This window comes from Ictidomys tridecemlineatus, chromosome 5, assembly GCF_052094955.1.
Source record: "Ictidomys tridecemlineatus isolate mIctTri1 chromosome 5, mIctTri1.hap1, whole genome shotgun sequence".
NCBI classification, from domain to species: Eukaryota; Metazoa; Chordata; class Mammalia; order Rodentia; family Sciuridae; genus Ictidomys; species Ictidomys tridecemlineatus.
The window spans coordinates 178,908,180-178,929,954 of record NC_135481.1 but is presented as its reverse complement, the minus strand read 5'-3'; the positions used below and the strand labels follow the sequence as shown (position 1 = coordinate 178,929,954).

The following is a 21,775-nucleotide window of genomic DNA, read 5'->3' as shown; positions in this document are numbered from 1 at the left end:
CTGCTGTGCCATCACTCTGTATTTTGGGTAAGATTCCATTAACAATGTTTACTTCTGAACTTCAGGGGTGCTGATCCTGAATGATGCCTAAAGATGGGTATTTCTAGCCAGATTTCTGTTCTTTCCAAAGAAGCTGAAACACAGGCCTTTCCTTTTAAGGTGTAACAGGCTATATTACACTTCCTAGAGGAGAGAGCAGTGGTAGTTCTGGTCCTAAATATAGGCTATAAAACCTGATTTTTTTTTTTTTTTTTTTAACAGCGATTTTCTTTTTTTTCCTTACTAGATAGAGATTTAATACCTATATTCATTGTAGAAAGACTTAAAGGTGGGGCATGATGTCTCATTGTGTTGTCCAGGCTGGCCTTCAACTCCTGAACTTAAGCAATCCTCCTGCCTCAGCCTCACAAGTGCTCTGGACCACAGGCATATGCCACTGTGCCTTAGACTTATTTTTGTAATAGTAGGGATTGTACCCATAGTGCTGTACTACTGGACTACAAGCCCAGTACTTTTCATTTTGAAACAAACAGGGTTTTGGGAAGTTGCTGAGGCTGACCTAAAACTTGGGATCCTCCTGCCTCAGCCTCTATGTAAGTACAGAGTTATAAGCATGTGGGCTGGGGCTGGGGCTGAGCGGTAGAATGCTCACCTTACATGTGCAAGGCCCTGGGTTTGATCCTCAGCACCACATAAAAATAAAAAAAAAACAAAGGTATTGTATTCCAATACAACTAAAAAATATTAAAAAAAAAATTAGGGCTAGGGCTATAGCTTAGTGGTAGAGCGCCCGCCTTGATGTGTGAGGCACTGGGTTCGATTCTCAACATCACATAAAAATTAAATATATTGTGTCCAAGTACAACTAAAAAAAGTAAAAATATAGACATATGCCACCATGCCCAGCTAGAAAAGTTTCAAATATAGAAAAAATAGATACACCAAGATTCTTATGTCCTAATTAAAATATATTTGATGCTTTTAGTCCTTTATGCATATTTATAGGCCATGTGTACTGTTTTAGGATGTTTTATTTTCTAATTTTTAAAATATGTCCTAGTTAGTATAAATTATTTCACGTGTAAATATTATACAATGTAGATAATGCAGTAGGATAAGGGCCTCTGTTCTACACAAAAAAAGTTTTTCCTAAATAGGACATATTACATACTATTAGTACCTTATTTTTATTTAATATATTTTGGATGCCTTATCCATCAGAACTTATTGCCTCACTTCATTCTTTCTGACACTGGGGATTGAACCCAGGGTTGCTATATCACTGAACTACATCCCCAGTCCTTTTTTATTTATTTTGGAGAAGGGGTCTTGCTATGTTGCCCATAAGTATTCTTTGAATACATATTTTTTCCTTGCTGATTGCTGGGGCTTGACACCACACACGGTCTTACATGTGCTAGGTAGAGTGCTTTACCACTGAGCTATACAACCCCAGATCTTTTTTTGTTATTTTTTGAGACAGTCTTACTGTGTTATCCAGGCTCAAACTTGTGATCTTTCTGCCTGGGAAGCCTCCCAGATAGCTAGGATTGTAGGTGCATGCCACTATGCCCCTATATCTGGGTATTCTTCAGATAACACTTTTAAATATGGAATTGCTGTGTTAAAGAGTATAAAATGTAAGGCTTTTGGTTCCTGTTGTGACACTATCTCCAGAAAAATCTGTATTATTTTGTATGTCCTTTTTTTTTTTTAGTATTTAGTTTTTAGTTGTGGTTGAACACAATGCCTTTTATTTTTATGTTGTGATGAGGGTCGAACCCAGGGCCTCACAGGTGCTAGACTGAGCACTCTACTGCTGAGCCACAACCCCAGCCTTCATTTTTTCGGTGCTGGAATCAACCCCAGTACTGCCTCATGTATATTAGGTAAGCATTGTATCTCTAGCTCAAGATTTTGAGAGCACTTAATTTGGCTTCAAATTAAATACAAAATAATATCCCTGAAGTTTAAACAGATGGATAAGTATTCCACCCCAATACCTTGGACGATCCCAGTTTTACTTTCTAGGGAACTATTGATAGTCTGTATGTTCTTATAAAACATGAACATACTAGTCTCGCGCAGTGGCACATGCCTGTAATCCCAGTGGCTCTGGAGGCTGAGGTAGGAGGATTGAAATTTCAAAGCCAGCCTCAGCCACTGCAAGGCACTAAGCAACTCAGTGAGTCCCTGTCTCTAAATAAAATACAAAAACTAGGACTGGGGATGAGGCTCAGTGGTCAAGTGCTTCTGAGTTCAATCCCTGGTACCAAAAAAATAAATAAACCATTAATATACTGAGAATTGGGGCTTGGGTGTACCAGGGTTTGAACCTAGTAACTTAGCTTAAACCCTGACCCACATTTCCACTCTTTTAATATTTTTTTAGTTGTAGAGGGACACACAATATCTTTATTAATTTATTTTTATGTGGTGTTCTGAGGATCGAACCAGTGCCTCACACATACTAGGCAAGCACTCTCTACCACTGAGCTACAGCCCCAGCCCCCCAAGTCCTTTTTTATTTATTTTACATTTTGTGACAGAGTCTCACTAAGTTGCTTAGAGTCTTGCTAAATTGCTGAGGCTGGCTTTGTACTTGAGATCCTCTTGCCCCAGTTTCCCATTGCCAGAATCACAGGCATGTGTCATCACACTGGGCCATACTGGGAAATCCTAACACCCAAGAGGTTGCGTATTTCTTTACTCTTGCTATGCCCTTTTCTCTACCCCTAGGTAAAATTCATTAATCCCTTGATTGCCTGTCTCTTCCATCTATTTTCCTTGAATTCCTTTTGACCATTAGATTGAACAATTCTTGGATCTGTAAATAAATTCTCTTTCCTAGAGCATCTTCTTTATTTACCCTGCCAAGCTCCTTGAGGGCACACACTGATGAACACTAGATGGTGAACATCCACACTTTGTCAAACAGAGTCAGTCACTCAGGTCTCAGTGAAGATTACCTTCATAAGGGCTACTAGGCCTGCATCACCTCTTTGATTCAGAAGCTTCCTTAAGTCTCCTTAGTGTTTGAAGAAATATATTTTCCCCTCCATCTGTACCTAGTAGAATTTGGGAAGCTTCCCAGACATTGGGAAAGTCATTCCAGACATTGGTGGATGGGAATTGAGGAGTTCAATCATGTCTTCAGCTGCCTGTCAGCTCTGCAATTAAAGAGAGCGGCCCGTGGAGGTAACGTGTAGTACAGAATGTCCACACAGCTCTGGCTCTTGTACATGGTAAGCACTCCATGAACATTTGCTGCTATTATTTTGATCTGGACTTACTCTAAGAGGATGCATTGGAAGGTAGACCCTATCATTTATATGCCAGAGATCTTTCCAGCCGAGACCCCCCTGGCTCAGTACTGATCTAGCTGCCTTCAGCACAGGGCTCAATTCTACTCCAACCATCAGCGTGTTTAATGGGACCCCCCAGTGGCCCCCATGGCACTATCCCCTGCCCCCTCTGAGGTTCGCACACCATGTGCGCGGACTCGATACAAGCATGTGAAACGTGGGTGGCCCCAGTTGCTTAGAATCTGGATCTTCACCTTTGGAAAGGCAGATGGAGGGTCATTCTGGGAAGACAAATGGATCATGCCAAAAAAAATGCTCTTCCAAGGGCTGCCCTCCCCAATCATCTCTCTGCTGCACTGCCTTAACGGTGAGAGACACACACCTGTAGATGGAAAGTCTGAATCTCAGATTTCTTCACATCAAAGGTGAATTTCCCCAAGAAAACTTCAGTCTCATCATCAACCTGAAGGCCCTGGTGGGTGAAGAGTGAATGGAGGAACAGTGAGGCATGGGGAAGGAAAACAACTTTGTGGGGGTTCTTCTTCTATGTGTTTGGTAATTGTGAGTATTCTGATGATAGGATGTGTAGTGTGGAATGTGGGCTCTTAAAAAACTAGGTTTTTTAAGTCTGGCCAATAGTTAGTTGTGTTACCTGGGGAAAGTAATACTTCCTCTTCCAGAGTATTACTTTCCTTATATATAAAAGGGGAGATAATAGTATTTCATCAGTGATGAGATGGATTCAATGAAATAATGCATGTAAAGTGCTTGGCCTAGAGAAAAGGCTCAATAAGCCATAACTAACATTTGGATATAGTCATGATTATTTATAACCTATAGCAGACCTGAGAGGCAAGTGGCTTTGTCTGATACATAGATGAGCAAGCAAAGCCTCAAATACCTGCCCTAGTTATTATGATCCGCTTTGTGCTTTCTAAGCACCCCCCACCTCCTGGCCTCAGTACCACTCACAAAGACTGCGAAGTCTCTGGGGGCGCTGTTGGCTCCCCCGGTGTGTGCCACACTGGGCGGTGGATGCTGTAGGGTGATGTCACTCAGCTCCACACGACCTGGCAACCTGATGACCACCTGACCCTGGTCGCCCTCAAAAGCCCAGCAATTTCCAGGGAACACATCTGGCTGCAGGCCGGGTAGGGGTGGTGGAGGGAAGACAACTTCAGAACCCACAAAAGAGAGCAACTGCTGCCCTTTCCCATCCTCTACTCCTCCCAGAGGGTCACTTCCAGTCTGGATCCCTATCAAGCCAGATGCCGCCCAGTGCTCAGTCCCCAGCGCTGATAGGTGTCTTCATTTTAACCCCATCCTCGGCTTTCAGCACAGCCTCACCCGGGGCCAAGCCAGACCGGGCTTTTCAGCCTGCCATACCCTTCTGCACCGCCAGGTTCCGCCTCCACGGAACTCTAGGTCCCGCCCCTTGATCTCATCCTGAGATTCCGATTACAGGCCCACCTCCAGGATGACCGAGGGCGGCCGCGCGTAGTTCCAAAAGCTGAAGCGGTTCCAGAAGTAGGCAGTGTTCGTGTCCTCGTAGTCGCGGGATGTCTTCTCTAGGTCGATGGAGGCTCCTGTAGTAGGGAGGAGTAACCCTCAGGAGTTCCCAGGCCTTACCCCCAGCTGGGGAAAGATCTGTGTCAGGATCTCTCTTTGCATGTCTCTGAGTCTTACCCACAGAGCTCAGCGCATAGTCGGGTTTCCTCACGAAGTCCTCATTCAGCCTCTGAAACACTAGCTTCGCCACTCTCTGCAGTGTGAAAGGGTGGCGGAGAGGCGGGCTTGTGAGCTGGTTTACAGGTGGGCCTGTCTCCCCAAACTGAGTGCTCTGGGATGGATTCTGTGGGCCCCCAGGAGAGACCCGCAGTGGGGACTGAATCCCGGGCCCCAGCAAGGGGGATCTGCTGGCGGTTCCCTAGGTGCGCGGGGACTGCGAGCGGGGCGGGGTCACCCAGCCTCTGAGCATCCTCGCTGCGTGACTCACCTCGCTGTGGGCTGCGCGAACACTGGACACCTCCTTGTGGAGCTTATCCAGCTCGGCCTGGAGCTGCTGCAGCTGCTGTCCCTGAGAGCGCACGCGCTCGTGGTACTCGCTGGAGAGAGGAGGTTAGCACCTGCAGTTGGCTTCCTGATCCGGGACCTCTCCCGTTAATGCCCAGGACGAAACACCTTTGAGCCGCTCAATACCCACCCCAAGTGCCCTCTTTCACCTTAGAGTCAGCATCTCCTTAGGTTCCTATTGGAGAGAGGGAGGGACAAACAGTGCAATTCAGCTCTGCGCCCGCTTTCTCCCAAGCCAGCCTTTGGACAACCGACTCAAAACGCCTCCTTTTGGAGAACTGCTCCTCCCACACATACACTACTACCCTGAACTTCCCGGACCAGAGCCTCTCAGAAATTTGTTCAAGGCCCAGCCCTTCCTTAGAATTAGCCTCCAGCACCAGCACAAGGAGCCCCCCACAACCTCCACCCATCCAGAAAACGGTCTTCCCGACTTACATTCTCCAGAGGAGGGACCAGGTACAGGAGCCCCCACCAGAGTGCTGTAGAAAGGGGGGAGGGTGTCCGGGAAAGGAAGAGGAAGGAAAGGAGTTTACCTGGCGGAAGGAAACTGGACCGCAGACGCCTGAAGGGTGGGGAGGGCGATGGAAGACAGAGGGGCGACTAGAGGGCTCTGAAGGGGGCTCTGAAGGGGCTGAGTGGGCTGAGGAACGTGTGAGGGGTGTACATCAGATGGGTTTGTCTCTAAACTTTCAGAGCTGGTGCCTCAAGGGATTCTCGGTCCCTTACCTGCCAGAAAGACGCTCAGCAGCGACACTGCGGTGATCAGGAAGCGTATGGAAAAGACCTCCCTAAGGAACCGGAGGGAGGTTGAGGCCCCAGGCCCTCCCAGGACCTCGTCACCCCCCAGAGTCCTAGACTCAGCTCCTGTGAACACGACTCATCCAAATCTGAATCGGCTCAAGCCTCGATCTTGCATGGCCCTACTTCCCACCCCCGTCAAAGAGCAGCCTCTGGGGCGCCCTTGTCCCTCCCTCTGACCTGTACACACTGAGCAGCGCGTCTCCTACCAGGGATAACACCACGCTCAGCACCTGGAAGAGGAGGCCTGGGAAGAGGAAAGCGTGTTCAGAGTGCGTGGTGTTACAGGTTCAGAAAGGGCTCAGGAAGGGCATCAGGGCAGAGCCTGGGTTCGGGAGGGACCCGGGAAGCGAAGAATACGCTAGGAGAATGCGTTGAGGGCGAGAAACGGCTGGATACTCAGACTTGAATCTCAAAGGGGCTGGGGACTCGGACTTGAGAATTGGAGTCCGAGGGCTGAGTGGGAGGATCAGAGGGGACTGGCGCTGGCCTGGACCGTACTCAGGAAGCTCTTGGACACTCGCGGCGGAGGCATCTCCTGCCTCAGATCCAGTGTGGAGAGAAGATCGAGCGGCTCCTCAGAGACTACAGGAGACTCAGTCGGTTCTGCGAGAGCCCAAAGGCTCCATTGGGGCCTTGAGCACCGCAGGCCCATTCTTTCCCCGAGAGCAGGCTCCCCAGCCCAGCCGTCAGAGAGCTGGGCAGCCTCTCAAACAGGCTTTGGACCCGCCGCACCGGAATCCCAGGCCTCTCCCTCCGCATCCCCCCAGGCTCATTCTAGAGTTGGTCCCACTCCCAAGCGGATGCTCCGCCCCCATCCTGAGGTCTGGGTGCGGCCCCCTTTCCCAGATAGCCACTCACGCCAACACCTCAGTGGTGCCCAATCACAGGGTTTTCCCCGCCCCTTCCCAGGGCCGTCCATCACACCAAGGCACCGCCCCTCAAGGGATTTCATTTAGCGTTCCCCTTGCTAAAAGGTGCCCAGACATAATCTTATCCCCTCTCCTCGCCAGGCTCCGCCCGTAGGCCCCGCCCCCTCCCTCGGCTCCCCCAGGTTCGACCCCGCCCGCACCCGAGGCCCCGCCCCTCACGGTTGCGGCGCCACAAGCGGTCTGCCCTTTGTGGCTCCGAGACGCCGGCTTCTGCCGAGACCTTCCTGCCCATGTGGGTCCTCCGGGCAGTCCTGGGCTCAGGGCAGGCTCACCGCAGCTGGAGCCCCCAGCCCTTCTGCCCTCGGGTTCCCTTGGCCCCGGCCCAGCTGAACGGTGCCCGCTGCTGTCCCCCGAAATGACGCTCTCTGAACTATTGCTGTTGTCGCTGTAGAAGTTGGGTTTGTGCGGGGACGCGGCCGAGCCTGGTCGAGGGCTCCGCCGCATCCTGACCTGGGCTGCCCCTCACGGACGCCAAAGTCGCCGCCGCAGCCGCCAAGGCCCTCAGCCGCTGCGTGCCGCGAGGACCCTACGGATTCTGCGTGAGCCAGCGGCCGCGCAGCCACACTCAGCCCTCTCACCTGTATCTGGGCCTAGCTGCTGTCGTCATAGAGAAGACCGAGGTCTCCGCCGCACGTCCTGACCGTATGTCATAGAGCTAGCCGTGATGTCGCTGGGAGCCATTGCAATCTCTTACTCTTTCTGATGTTTGACATCACATCTTTTTCCAGAACACGCAGAATGGCGCTCAGCGTAATTTCTATCTTCCTTCCCTGCTGTTTTTCTCATTTGACACTAACATGCTAAATGTTTTACTTATTTATTACATTATTGCCTGGCAGGCCCACTAGAAGGTAAACTTTTTGAGGGTGGGGATTTTTCCCCCCACTGCGTATCTTGCAGTAAGTACTTAGATAGCCTAGCCTGTAGTAGGTGCTCAAATATTTGCCAAGGAATAAACATTAAGAAGGATCAGAGCATCATCCAGGGCACTTCTAAATAAACATTTTGCTCTGCAAGCCTTCAACTCTCTCCTCGTTCTAGTTATCAATACAGAAGTCTCTGACCTCAGGATCTGTGGGTTCCTCCCCAACCAGGCCCATGTTCCCAGAGGTCTGTCGGGTGGGAATTGCGCACCCACCAATCACTATACCCACACTCAAACCCCACACTGAACTATGGATAAGAAAATGAGGGGGCTGAGGTTGTGGCTCAGCGGTAGGGCGCTCGCCTCGCACATGCGAGACCCCGGGTTCCATCCTCAGCACCACATAAAAATAAATAAGTGAAATAAAGGTATTGCGTCCAACTACAACTAAAAAAATAAATATTAAAAAAGAAAGAAAATGAGGAATCACAGATGGTCACTTCCAAGACACCAGAAGTTCCCAAACTCCTGCTATGCAACAGAGCACTAGAGCAGCTTATAGAAATTCAGGTTCCCAGGCATGCCTTGGGATTATACCACTGCATTTCTGGGGTGGGCACAGAAATATGCATTTTAACAACCACATATGTAATCCTGGTTAGGGTCCACGCTTTGAAAACATCCAGCACAAATTACACAAAAATATCCAGAAGGGGGAAGGACATCCCTGAGACCACAGAATATGTGACTGATTCCAATATCCTGCCCTCCAGCCTATTACATACCATTCCTTCCTTAGAATGTTAGGTAGTGAAAGTGGCAGTTCTTAGAGGGGTGGAGGCCCAGGGACAGCCTTTTAAGATGTGTTCTAGCCCAAGGGGAGGTGCTTGTGCCAGGCTCCAGAGAAGTGACATCAGTGAATTGCTTGATTAGATACCACAGAGCTCAGGACAGAAAAAGAGGAAGACCAAGGCACTGCAAACTAAAAATTCTGTCCAAATCTAGTCCCCTTTCTCCCCCACTTACTTGATATTTGTGAACTCTTTTGGTACCAATGTCCTTTGTTTATCAAAAGGGCAAGTGAAACCCCCAACATCTGAGGACCTTGAGGTCTAACCTGGTCCTTGCTTAGAAAGAGAATAGTCCATTCCCCTTGTCTTATATTGTATAGATTCCCAAACTCAGTTGAATTCCTAATAACTGGGGCAAAAAGCAGAACAGGGCTTTCCAACCCCTATTGAGATGGGAATGCTAAAGCACAAGAAGGAATCATAGGTAGCTTAAAGCCATACAGCAAGACCTAGTTCCTCTGATGGTCTACTCTTATCTACTGCTGCTGCCCTGAATTCCTTGTATTCAGGTCAAACTGAGCAAATCGTGTGCCCTACAAAGCATCCTGCATTCCTCTCAACTGCTTAGATGCCTATCTCTGCTCCCAACTCCTATACTCAAAGCTCCCTCCTCTGGGAAGCCCAACTGCCCTCCTTCTTCGGAGATCCCCACACCTGACCCTTTCCTATTGTGATGGAAACTGCCATATGATGGTATTTCTAGGCCATTTTATCAATGGAGCCCATGAAGCTCCTGGGAGACAGACAACACATCTGACTCACCTCTCTGTGGCTGAATCCCTTCTGTCCATCCTCCAGGATATAGAACAAGTCCTGCATGTAGGAGTATAGTAAATAGAGTAAGTGACTAGGCATGGTGGTGGGCCATTATAATCTCAGTGATTTAAGAGACTAAGGCAGAAGGATTGCAAGTTTGAGGTCAGCCTCCATCAATTTAGCAAGATCTTCAACAATCACCACAAAAAAGGGACTGATAATGTAACTTAGTGGTAAAGCACTCTTGGGTTCAATCCCCAATACATTCAACACACAGTTTTTGTCACCTATTTTGGGTTCAGACTGTGAGATATATTTATTCCTTCATTGAGCATAATTATTGAACACCTATTAAAAGTCATTATCCCAAGCTAGGAATTTTATGCCCAGAGAAAAGCATAAATACTTCATATTTTACAGTGGTAAGTTAAAATTTTTTACAATATGTATGGTGGCACATGCCTGTAGTCCCAGTGACTCAGGAGGCTTAGGCAGGAGGATTACAAGTTCAAGGCCAGCCTCAACAACTTAATGAAGCTCTCAGCAACTTAGTGAGACCCTGTATTAAATTTTTAAAAAATTACGGACTATTTTAAAGGTTTGCTGACTCCTTGGGGCCCATGTATGATACCACTGGAATCCTAGGACCCCAAGTTAAGGACCGTTTGCTTCTGGTTAAGAAGCATATGGAGCTGGGCACATTGTCGCATGCCTGTAATCCCAGCAGTTCAGGAGGCTGAGACAGGAGGATCATGAGTTCAAAGCCAGCCTCAGTGATGGAAAGGCACTAAGCAACTCAGTGAGGCCCTGTCTCTAAATAAAATACAAATTAGGGCTGGGGATGTGGCTCAGTGGCCACATGCCCCTGAATTCAATACCTAGTACCAAAAATAAAACAAAACAAAAAATATGAAACAACTACTATGCTCAAGCTAATAATGTATTCCGTAAAACTAGGGGATTCTATTATTATTCCATCCTTTTACCCAGGCAAAGTAAGTGACTAGGCATGGTGGTGGGCCATTAAGGGTCTACTGTGTATCATATTCTGAGTTAGGAAAAATAAATAAAATGAAAACTGATTCTGAGAACACAAAGATGAACAAGAAACAGCATGAGGTCTATGCCCTTGCAGCTTCATAGGCTAGCAAGGACTAGATTTGGGCCCTATCCTCTCCACTCCTATCCTGTCTCAGCTCTCATCCCATGAGGATGGGATGAAGTATGAAGCACTGACCAATTTGTAGCTGATGAAGGCAGGAAGGACTGAGCTGACCACAGGGACCTTACCCCCACCTCTCCATTATCCCTCCCTCTCCACCCATGACTCCCAGGCCTGCTGCCTGAGTGTTTGACTAAAGGGCAGGGATTGCTGAACCTGCTGGGTGAGTCCAGTGAGTCAGAAGTGATTGGGGTGGACAGTCAGGCAAAGGGTAAGCCAGTGGCACAGGGACCATGGCTCTGACTGTGTGTGTGAGGAGACTAACAGGGCTGCCAGGCACCCATGACCGACAAGTGAAGCTCAGCTTTCGGGGTGAGGCTTGCAAGGATACTGTAAGAATTCTTGGAACTGGACTTCTAACCCTCTATTTCCCAGACCTCTAACCCAATTCCTGGCCATCTCTACAGTTTGTCTCCTTTCTCCCCAGCCTACCACCTCTGACCTTCTGCTTTTTTCCCTCACCCAACCGCTATTTTCCTTTAAATGTGAGTCTAGTGGGGAATGGACACTGGACCAAGGGTGGAAGAGGCTAATGACTTTTTTATGTGTGTAAGGGCTAATAAATGACTAGTTTCAATCCTGAGCAGGTTTTACCCAGAAAACAAGGAAAATTCGCTGTGGTCAAGAAGCCGATGTCGGTGAGGTCAGTATGGATGGCTCCTGGATGGGTAAAAGCTGGGCTGATTCCTTTCCAGGTCCATCCTGGCCTCATTACGGGGATTGGGGAGATGTAGTCTTGGGAAGTGGGGTCAGAAACAGACTTAAGAAATCAGACCCCTGGGCTAGGGATGTGGCTCAAGCAGTAGTGTGCTCGCCTGGCATGCGTGGGGCTCTGGGTTCCATCCTTAGCACCACATAAAAGTAAAATGAAGATGCTTTGTCCACCGAAAACTTGAAAAAAAAAATCAGACCTACTTGGAATAAGTCAGTTCTAAGACTGGAGGGCATTATTTCTTGACTGATAGTTAGCTCTAGATTAGCCCTTGTTTGTAGTCAGTCCCTGGTTGGAAGGATCATTTCAGGTTTGGAAGACCAGTCCTAGGGTTAGCTCCAGGTTTAATAAATAAAATGAATACTGATTGCTGGGTTGGCTTCAATTTCAGGGTTGGGAATAGGGGTGGATTAGGAATAAGGGCCAGCCCAGCAATGGGTGTTACAAGCTTCTTCCTATCCCCAGCTATTCCGCTGGCCCCATTATGGAGCTCCACTCACTGGGGAAAATCTGTCGGTGCAGGTAGTCAACTGCAGCCGTGTGTTCAGCTCCAGGTGAGTAGGCCTGGGGGAGCCAGGGATGCAGGAGAGGCTGGGATTGACTTACTGACATTTCCCTGGGATACTCTTCTATCCCGTGCTACTCCCCTAGGCCTCTGGGGACCCTGGTGATCTCCCTGCAACAGCTACAGAGTGCTGGGCGTTTGGTGCTACGGGAGGCCCTAGTGGATGAAAACCTGCGAGTGACCCCTGTGAGTCCCATCAGCACCAGTCTGCCACCTCCAAACTGGAGACCCCCTCTAGATAGAGGATTCCATTTAACCCAGGGAAACTCAAGACCCAGACACCGTGGTATCAACCCCTACCACTGCTAGGGCTCCTTTCATTGCAGTCCCTGTCTGAGTATGATGTGGGCCAGAACCAGGTTCAGCTCTGAGGCCCTAGGTTGTGGCAAAAGGGGGGATAAGTTTTCTGTTGCTCTTTGATCCTGGAGTAGACTCACTTCTTATAAGAATCAAAGTTGAACACCTGGCTGAATTTTCTCTTTTTTTCTTTTCTTTTCTTTTCCCTCCCTCCCTTCCTTCCTTCCTTCCTTCCTTCCTTCCTTCCTTCCTTCCTTCCTTTCATTTTGGTACCAGGAATTGAACCCAAAGGCGCTTAACTACTGAACCATATCCCAAGCATTTTCTATATTTTATTTAGTGACAGGGTCTCACTGATTTGCTTAGTGCCTTGGTCAGTTACTGAGGCTGGCTTTGAACTGGCAACCCTTCTGCCTTAGCCTTCTGAGCTGCTGAAATCACAGACATGCAATGAATTTTCCTGGTGTTTCACAGAATTTCATATTGCCTAGAAGTAGTTCTGGCTTGAAATCTCCCATCTGACAGCTTCTCATTTGAAAACTTGGACAAGTTATTTAACATTTCTAAGCTGTTTTCTTCATTTACATTATGTGGATTTAAAGCAAGTGTTGTTTTTCATTCACTCTATAGTCATTGATAAAGCTCTTAAAAGCCAAGTGTGGTGCTGAGTTATAAGGATTCAGTAGTCAGTAAAACCAGACATGGAATTACCCTGTTGGAGCTCTCTTGCCTAACATTAAACAAATATCCACACAAATAAGTGTGAAATTGCAACTGAATGCAGTTAGGGAGCTGGGAGAGTACATAACAAGGATATGAGATCTACTTTGAGGTCAGAAAAATTTCCTTGAGAAAGTAATGCTTAAGCTTGGAGCTCAACTATTATAGGTATGAAGCATGAAGGAAGAATATTCCAGGCAGAAGAACCCAAATATACTAAAGTCCAGTATCCTGGGGGAGCATAGCTAGAGAGCAGAGAAGAGCAGAACCCGCAATGAGAAGGAGCTGGAGTGGACGGCAAGGACCAGGCCATGCAGAACTGAGAAGATCACAGTAAGGGATTTGCAAAAGCAGTAGGAGATTTTGGAGCTGTATTTGACCTCCTCAATAAATAGCTTGCTCATTACATTCTTAGCAAAGTTGTGAATAATCAACATTATTAATAATTAGAAAGTATCCACAAGTCACCTTAGTTGCAGGCCAGGAGGGTCTGTGTTTACAGATGGAGAAAAAAGCATTGTCCTTGGGCCTCTCAGGCTTAGGACAGTTTGAGGAGTACTACACTGTATATGTTTTCAGATCCAGGTGGAGCTTGACCTGAAGTATCAGCCTCCAGAGGGCGCTGCTGGAGCCTGGGCAGAGGAGGACTTTGGGGCACTCATCAGGGATAGGTAAACTAAGCAAAGCCTGGTGATTCCAGCCCAGGTGGTCCCAGTCCAGGCAGGACCTGGAAAGGGAGAAGTTTTCACTCCGGATCCATAGAGTTATAGCCAGTTACTATGACTCTTGCCGCTCTGTCTTTGGGCCTGGCCCTCCCTCACTCCCCTCATTTTTCCTCCTCCCAGCTCAGAGTTGATCATCCCCAATGTGGGCTTCCAGGAGCTGGAGTAAGTATATGGGGGATGATCTGGGATCACTGGGGTTGGTCTTGGGGTTAGGAGCCAGTGACATGGGGTTAGTCCTGAAGGTATCAGGACTGAATCAATTCCAAGGTCAGAGATCTGTTCCAGAATCAAGAGTCAATTTGGGAATTAGAAAGCTCTCAGGGTTAGGAGTCTGCGCTGAGATCAGTGGGGTCAGTCTAAGGGTCAGTCCTAAAGTCAACAAAATCAAGGAATGCCCAGATATGGGTAACAAGTCCCAGGCATATCTCTTGAGGGCTTTCCTATTAGGCCTGGGGAGGCCCGGCTGGAGCGACGGGCAGTAGCTCTGGGCCGCAGGCTAGCTCGAAGCCTAGGTCCGCAAGATGATGATGAGAATGAGCTGGATCTGGAGCTGGAGCTGGACCTGGAGGATGAGCCTGATGTGGAGCTTTCTGGGGTCGTATTCAGCCCCCTCAAGAGGTAACTTGTACCCACATGCACCTGCTCCTATACCCTGCCAATGAGTCAGTCTCACCATTCACACATGTGGACCCACACCCATCCACCCTCACAAACACGGTCCCAGGGTATGGGTGAAGGGTAGATATCCTGTGGTCAAGGGTCACTCATAGGCATAGACACTGCCACTTCCAAGGTCAAGATTGGTTACACTGGCTCACACAATGATAAGTGATGAAAGGTAAAGAGCAAGTTTTAACTCTGGCTCACTGCAGTGTCCCAGTGCTTAGAATAGTGTTGGCATATAGTAGGTGCTCAATAAATTTTTGTTTGAACAAATAAATTGATTCAGGAGTTCAGGAATGGGTCAAATTCTAAGTGTAGGCTTGCTTGAGGCGTAGGTAAGGCAAGACAAGCCCCAAAGGACTCAGAATCCAAAAGTTTATAAGGAACAGGAGACCTCACCTCCAGTATCAAGTGAGTGTGTGTGTTGGCAGGGAATGGGGAAACTAGAGCTGACTTTAAGCTTCTTTACAGTCGAGCCCAGAGCCTGGCCCGTGGGGATCCTTTCCAAATGTCCAAAGCCCAGGACTTCCAGGTACTGCTCTCCTCCCAGGCCCCAAACCTGTGGAACCCCCATTCTGTGTGGTCGCACGTTCCTTCCCCTACGTTGGTAGGTCCAGCGTCTTCTCCTCCCTTTCTGCACCTCTTAGGTAGGGGTCACCGTGCTGGAGGCCCAGAAACTAGTGGGAGTAAACATTAACCCCTATGTGGCCGTACGAGTTGGGGAGCAGCGCCGTGTGACAGCCACACAGCGTGGGACCAATTGCCCCTTTTACAATGAGGTGGGCATGATCAAGGAAAGTGGCGAGCCTGAGAGTGGGCGGGACCAAGATAGGAATCACCTTTAGAGGACACTGTGGCCTAGGTGCGCTGGAGTCTAGAATATGGAGGGGCGGGGCTCATCAAGGGAAAAAGTGTGCAGAGGCTCAGTCCAGAGTGGAAGTACCGCGTTGTCTTCACCAGAGGCTGGGGCAAGCCGGCGTGAGCGCTTCACATCTAATGTTCTCTCACCTTCCTTACTTTCCCTCACTCCCACTTCAATCCAGTACTTCTTGTTCGAATTTCATGAGACCCAGCTTCGCCTTCAAGACTTGCTGCTGGAGATCACGGTGAGGATACAGAAGGGAGAGCTTTCCTTCAGGAAAGGGGAATGCTGAAACTTCGGGACTAACACCACTTCCCCCCAGGTTTTCCATTCGCAGTCCCTTCCCTTTATGGCCACCCGGATAGGCACCTTCAGGATGGACCTGGGCATCGTCTTCGACCAGCCAGGTACCGAACTTTAGGCTTATTGAGACTGATCTGCAGGGACAGGGACCTCTCAGCAGTGACTCCGCATGGACTCCAGTGCACTAACTTCTGAGAGAGCCATCTCTTGCGAAGACTGACACTCCAAACACTCTCACTCCTCCCTACTGAGCCACAGAGGAACCCCGGCCACTGTCCAACGCTCTGGTCGCAGCTCTATGATCGCCTGGTGCATCCCACCAGCGTCCCCTCACTCCTCGCCCGTCTTTCTGCCCTAGATGGCCACTTCTATCAAAAATGGGCTCCTCTGCATGACCCCCAGGACACCCGCGCCGGGACCAAGGGCTTCGTTAAGGTCACCTTGTCCGTGAGGGCACGCGGAGACCTGCCTCCTCCACTGCCACTCCTAGGTCCAGGGCACAGTTCGGACATCGACAAGTGAGCTGGGGTGATGAGGGGAGAAGAGAATCGGAACGAGTGCGGCCTCGGAGGCGTGGAGAGGCGAAGGGATAGATTCTGCTCCTCGGCCTCTCACCTCCCTGCTCCTCCAGGAACCTGCTCTTGCCGCGTGGGATACGAGCAGAGAGGCCGTGGGCGCGGCTCCGCGTGCGGGTGTACCGCGCCGAGGGCCTTCCAGCACTGCGTCCAGGGCTACTGGGCAGCCTGGCACGCGCCCTGCACGACCAACGCGTCCTCGTGGACCCCTATGTACGGGTGTCCTTCTTGGGACAGCAGGTAAGTCTCTAGCGTGCCCACTCCGCCGAAACTCAGGCCCTGATCCCGCGCTCAACCCTCTCAAGTCTTCACGTCGGTCTTCAGGGCGAGACGTCGGTGCGCAGCGAGGCGGCGGCGCCGGAGTGGAACGAGCAGCTGAACTTTGTGGAGCTGTTCCCACCGCTGACGCGCGGACTTCGCCTGCAGCTGCGGGACGACGCGCCCCTCCTCGATGCGGCCCTCGCCACGCACGTGCTGGACTTAAAGCAGATCTCGCACCCCGGCCGCGCGGGTGAGTGCAGCTGGCGCTGGGCCCTGTCAGCCCCAGATCCCGCTTCAACTAGCCTGGGTCCCTAAGAGCCGCAGTCGCTCCTTCCTCCCGACCCAGCTCAGCTGAGGGAGTCGGGTCCACCCGACGAAATGAACTGCGCCAGGCTGGCCCCGCCCTTCGCCCGCCCCCTCCCCACCCGACACAAACCCCACCCTCGGTTTGACAAAAAGCTGACCACAGTCACGCATCCGGTAACCACGCCTGCCCTACGGATTTACGCTCGTTGATACACGGCTGCTGCCTAAGTAGCCACTCACCCAGTCCTTCACCCTATTACATGTAGCCCCACCCTGGTCCCGGCTCTGCCTCGGGGTATTTGGCTCTACCAATTAGTGGCCCCTAAAGGCCAAACTTCACCGATTCGCTTCGCCTTTGGGAGCCCAGCTGGTTTTGAGCTGCACCCAGCTGATGCTCCACAGCGGTCTGCAGCTGTTCTCTTCCAGAACTGCTGAACTCTTTCCTGCCCATATTCCCACCCCCGGACTTGGAGGAGATAAGGGTATGGAGTATAGACTATTCTAGTACCCACCCGCCCGTGCTCTCCTCCAAAACACTGTTCTTGTCCCCTACAGCCGGGTTTAACCCCACCTTTGGCCCAGCCTGGATACCCCTCTATGGCTCGCCCCCTAGCAGGGGTGTCCGGGATGGTCTTCAAAGTCTCAATGAAGGTGTCGGCCAAGGCGTTTGGTTCCGCGGCCGACTTCTGGTGGCAGTGTCCATGGAAGTGTTTGAAGGGAGAGCTGAACCTGAACCTCCCCAGACCTTACAGGGGTCCAGGTTGTCCCGACTCACCGGAAAGAAGAAGAAGAAAGCCAGACAGGGTCAGATCCCAACCAGGGTTCCGCAGCAGGTGGACACCAGCTCCAGTGCAGAATCTCCTGAGATTCCCAGTGCTATGGAGGTGGAAGTGGAGGAGTTGCTGCCTCTGCCGGAGGTGGGGGCTGGAGTCACTCTCGGCTTTGGAGGTTTAATGCATTCCCAGACACTGAACACCATGGGGGAGTTTCAATTTGGGGGCTGGGTGGATTTGTACCATAATGGGTGTAGGGAGACTGACCAATCCCTTGGAGCCAAAGTGTTGAGGCTGCAAAGAGGGGTGTAGGACACCTGCAGTGACTTCTGGACCTTGGTTGTAATGGTTTTTTTGTGAACATTGTGGCCAAGCATAGTCCAGGCTGCTCCCTGGGAGGCCAGGGGCTGACTCCAGCCTGATTCCCTTCCCCAGAATGCCCTGGCGCCCTGTGAAGATTTCCTGCTTTTTGGCGTGCTCTTTGAAGCCACCATGATTGACCCCACTATGGCCTTGCAGCCCATCAGCTTCGAGATTTCCATTGGTGTGTGGCCTACCTGAACCCCTGAGGGTCATGTTTTGAGGGTGGTCATTCATTTCAGACTGTATGCTCCTGGAATGGGCTATTGACTTTCTGTAAGGGTGGATTTTGACTTCTCTTGAGGCAGAATTGATTGAGGGAGGGGTCTGACCCTTCACCCATTGCCTGCTGACTCTTGCTGCTCTGAGGCTAGGTCATGCAGGCCGCCGAGAGGAGCAATTGGGCCGAGGGTCCAGGGCTGGGGAGAGAACTGAGGGCAACCTGGGGGAGGCTCAGCCTCTCCTGGAGTCTGAAGATATGGGGACCGGTCTGGAAGAGGAGGAGGAGGTGGGAACTCCAGCTCTGAGGCCAGAGCCTGTGGACGGCAGTGGGTGAGTGCTCCAATGACTCTAAGGGGGGTGTTGGGAGGTCATCATGTACTCAGGACACCCCGGAGCCTCAGTTTCTTTCTGTCTGGCCCAGACCATACCTCTGCTTGCCCCTGCGTCACCATAAGCCCTGTGTGCATGTGTGGAGCCGCTGGGAGGATTACACATGGCGTCTGCAAAGCAGCAACTGTGTGCACAAAGTGGCTGAGAGGCTGGTGAGGGCAAGGCCAGCACTTAAAGAGAGATGCAGGGCTATGCAGATGCTGGGGACACTTTGGCCCTTGAGGGAGCAACCAAGGGAAGCTAATCGGTGGAGCAAAAGGGAGCCAGCACCTTATTGGTGCAAGGCCAGAGCGTAGTGGACAAAGAACACAGTTTCTGGGTAAACTGAAGGGAATTCAGGAGATCAAAGTTATAGGAGGACAGGGATTCAGAATAGTTGAACCCAAGAAGGGGCTGGGTGAAGGGGTGGAATAGAGTACTGGAGGCCAGGCCCCAGTGGTGTGGAACCACTAAGGTGCTAGAGGAATAGAACCATGAATCCATGGAGCCAAAGAAAGGCAGGTTAGGAGATATGGGGTGGAAGTGGGTGGGGCCTCCAGGTGGGAGTGGGGGTTACTGTACCTGGGACCCTCAAGACTTTGACCCTCTCACTGCACTACAGAGCCAAGGGCTGCAGGAAGTTGAGAAGATGCAGCGTAGATCAAGACTCAGTGCCTGCACACGGCTCAAGCAGACTCTGGAGGAACTGGTGGCTGGAAGCAGGTGAACTAAGAGAGAGCCCTTAGAGCTGTTGATCCTGGGCCTATTCCAGGGTGGGGGAGACTTCGTGACTTGAAGCTGCATTTTATAGGAGACAATTTTAAATATCAAGGAGTTTGATGGAAATTTGGGGAGTTGGGTTGTGCCCAGGTCCTTAGGTGCTTCTGCTACCACCTTCCATAAGGTCTTTTCCCCTGGCTCCTACTTTATGGAGGAAACAGAATCCTCACCTTCTTCCATTTAATCTACCACCTGACTAGTTGTGCATCTCTCTCCTTCCTGCTAAGTGAAGGAAGCATCCTAGCTGTGATCTTGATTTTATCTCCTCTCACCTCCTAGGGGAATTGGCTCTGCTGTTGCCACTTCCTCTCCTGCATCCTCAACTGGTCCTTACTTATATCATCTTTTTTGCAGTAACCACATAAAACATGTTCTGGTTCCTTCCATCTTTGACCTTCATTGACCCAAATTCCATAAACTCCATAACCATAATTCCAGGCACTTAAGAACGTTTCTGGCGCTATTCTCAAAAGAATTAATTGTGTAATTATTCAATAAATAATTATGGTATTTGCTGGGCGTGGTGGCACATGCCTGTAATCCCAGCAGCTTAGGAGTCTGAGACAGGAGGATTGAGAATTCAAAGCCAGCCTCAGCCAAAGCAAGGCACTAAGCAACTCAGTGAGACCCTGCCTCTAAATAAAATACAAAATAGGGCTGAGGATGTGGCTCAGTGGTCGAGTGCCCCTGAGATCAATCCCCAGTATCCCCTCAAAAAATATATATATAGTACTTGCCATGCCAGACACTGTTTAGGTACAGGGATATCAGTGAAAAGGCATTTCTGATCTTGAAAATCCCTGAAGCTTGTATTATTCCCCTGGGGTGAGGGTAGGGGGTATGAGCAGAAACACAGATAATAAACATGAAAACAAGAGATAAAAATATGCTAAGTAGGATAAGTGTTAAGGGAGGAAATGAAAGAAAAATAGTCTGAGAGATTTTATAAAGGGTGAAGAGGGCAGGGCACAGTGAAGGTGACGTGAAAAAAGATGAAGGAGCATGTCACATCTGTAAGGGAACAGGCATGTTATGTCCTTTCAGCCAACCAGGGGGGACTAAACCACAGGTGATCTCTGACTTAAATGGGCTCAGGAATGCCCCAGGGTGTAAACATGTACATCCTGATGCAGTAGTCTCTGGGGTGGGGCTGAGACTCTGCAGTTCTGACAAGTACGCAGGTGATACCAGTGCTGTTGGGCGACACCTGGAGTAGCTAGGGTACTTCTCAGTGGATAGTTAAATACTGGGGAGCTGTGAGGCTCAAAGGAAAGGCGACATGTCCTTGATGAATTTGGGTTGGTCCAAATGCATATAGACACCTTATGGAGAACAAGGCTAAGAGGGCTGTGAGGGAATGAGGGTTGGGAGGCCTGCTCTGAGGGAATTGGCCCCAAGAGCCCATGTTCTCTCCTGTGACTCCCCTGGTTTGCATGTCCCCTCTCCCTGCAGACAGTTTTGCCGCAGTACTGAGCGTAGGACGATGACCCGGCCCAATAACCTGGATCGATGCCGAGGGAAACTGCTGACGCACAGCCTGGTATGGGCAGGGGAAGGAAGGCAGGGGGACCTGGCTAGAACCCTCCACTCATGCTCTCTTTTTGCCCTTTCAGAACCTGTTGTCAAAGCAAGGTCTGCGGCTTTTACGTGGTCTGAGACAGGCCAACATGCAAAAGAAGGTGACATTGGCCAAGAAACTCCTTGCAAAACTGCGCTTTCTGGCTCAGGAGGTAATGCCTGCCTACCCTGTACACCCATCCTCCTAAGCCTTTTGACCATCCAGAGTTCTCTGGGCAGGTGTGATGTCACGTCATTCCTTTGGAATGACTGAGGGTGAGGAAGAAAGTTCTAGGGTTCAGCAGGGATTCAGGGAGCATTCAAGATCTCTTTGGTTGAAGATTTGAGAGTAAATTCCCTTGGGCATGACCTCCCTGGTCTGAAACTCTGAATTCAGTGTATGAAGGGAAAGGAAGAATATTTTCTCTGCTAAGCATCTGCATATGTTATCTTGTGTTATTCCTTGGGAAGAGTTTACCTCATTTGAAAGGAGCAGAAACAGGCTTAGAGAGGGAATCTTAACAGCTGGTTAAGTAGCAACCGGGATTCCAAACCAGTTAGATCCTGGTTTCAGACATCAAAGGATAAGTTGGGATTTAGCAAATAAGAAAGAATGCATATATGTGCAAATGGCCAGAATTAAAACTGGGGGACATGTGGAAGATAGAGTGTTGGAAAGACGGAGACAGTATATAGAATTTATACTGAATTTTAGTGCAAAATTGCTTTATTGGTTTTGTTTGTTTATTTGTTTGTTTGGTGCTAGAATCAAACCCAGGGCTTCACTCATACTAAGCACATGCTTTACCACTGAGCTACAACCCTACTCTGCTTTTAAAAATTTGTAGTGAAAACCTGTATTTTGTGACATAAATAAGCATCCTGAAATAATATAGTTTAGTTTTGCTCTTTTTCAAGCT

General features: G+C 49.7%; 2 protein-coding genes across 11 annotated transcripts in view; one reads left to right on the top strand and one right to left on the bottom strand.

The window, feature by feature from the left end:
• Nucleotide 1: 1 nt before the first annotated feature.
• Nucleotides 2-7,705, bottom strand: Spag4 (sperm associated antigen 4). Of its 6 annotated transcripts, none has more exons than XM_005329883.4 (12): nucleotides 7,252-7,705; nucleotides 6,681-6,785; nucleotides 6,360-6,426; nucleotides 6,108-6,169; nucleotides 5,817-5,860; nucleotides 5,528-5,553; nucleotides 5,302-5,410; nucleotides 4,992-5,067; nucleotides 4,776-4,891; nucleotides 4,278-4,445; nucleotides 3,688-3,777; nucleotides 2-3,586 (listed from the first exon to the last, which is right to left on the bottom strand). In XM_005329883.4, exons 1-12 carry the CDS (start codon nucleotides 7,553-7,555, stop codon nucleotides 3,428-3,430), a joined length of 1,326 nt encoding a protein of 441 aa, XP_005329940.1. In that variant the 5' UTR covers nucleotides 7,556-7,705; the 3' UTR covers nucleotides 2-3,427. The 6 variants fall into 6 exon arrangements, with proteins under 6 accessions (XP_005329940.1, XP_005329941.1, XP_040129961.1 ...); XM_005329884.4 differs by having other exon boundaries at nucleotides 7,271-7,483; XM_040274027.2 differs by lacking the exon at nucleotides 7,252-7,705 and adding an exon at nucleotides 7,041-7,199.
• A 251-nt stretch (nucleotides 7,706-7,956) lies between these two features.
• Nucleotides 7,957-21,775, top strand: part of LOC101970259 (fer-1-like protein 4) — a 46,295-nt gene continuing 32,476 nt past the window's right edge. The window contains exons 1-21 of one of the 5 annotated variants that reach the window (XM_005329885.5): nucleotides 7,957-11,117; nucleotides 11,393-11,448; nucleotides 11,983-12,071; nucleotides 12,169-12,268; nucleotides 13,679-13,770; nucleotides 13,945-13,986; nucleotides 14,272-14,442; nucleotides 14,959-15,019; nucleotides 15,135-15,266; nucleotides 15,531-15,593; nucleotides 15,672-15,756; nucleotides 16,011-16,170; nucleotides 16,284-16,467; nucleotides 16,552-16,738; nucleotides 17,350-17,711; nucleotides 18,003-18,111; nucleotides 18,302-18,479; nucleotides 18,571-18,691; nucleotides 19,141-19,241; nucleotides 20,751-20,838; nucleotides 20,912-21,028. In XM_005329885.5, the coding sequence (XP_005329942.2) occupies nucleotides 11,039-11,117; nucleotides 11,393-11,448; nucleotides 11,983-12,071; nucleotides 12,169-12,268; nucleotides 13,679-13,770; nucleotides 13,945-13,986; nucleotides 14,272-14,442; nucleotides 14,959-15,019; nucleotides 15,135-15,266; nucleotides 15,531-15,593; nucleotides 15,672-15,756; nucleotides 16,011-16,170; nucleotides 16,284-16,467; nucleotides 16,552-16,738; nucleotides 17,350-17,711; nucleotides 18,003-18,111; nucleotides 18,302-18,479; nucleotides 18,571-18,691; nucleotides 19,141-19,241; nucleotides 20,751-20,838; nucleotides 20,912-21,028 (2,577 nt within the window). In that variant the 5' untranslated portion in view covers nucleotides 7,957-11,038. Of the gene's footprint in view, nucleotides 11,118-11,392; nucleotides 11,449-11,550; nucleotides 12,072-12,168; nucleotides 12,269-12,655; nucleotides 14,443-14,958; nucleotides 15,020-15,134; nucleotides 15,267-15,530; nucleotides 15,594-15,671; nucleotides 15,757-16,010; nucleotides 16,468-16,532; nucleotides 16,739-17,349; nucleotides 17,712-18,002; nucleotides 18,112-18,301; nucleotides 18,480-18,570; nucleotides 18,692-19,140; nucleotides 19,242-20,750; nucleotides 20,839-20,911; nucleotides 21,029-21,775 lie in introns of those variants that run through there. The other 4 variants (XM_078051677.1, XM_040274024.2, XM_040274023.2 and 1 more) reach the window with 4 other exon arrangements.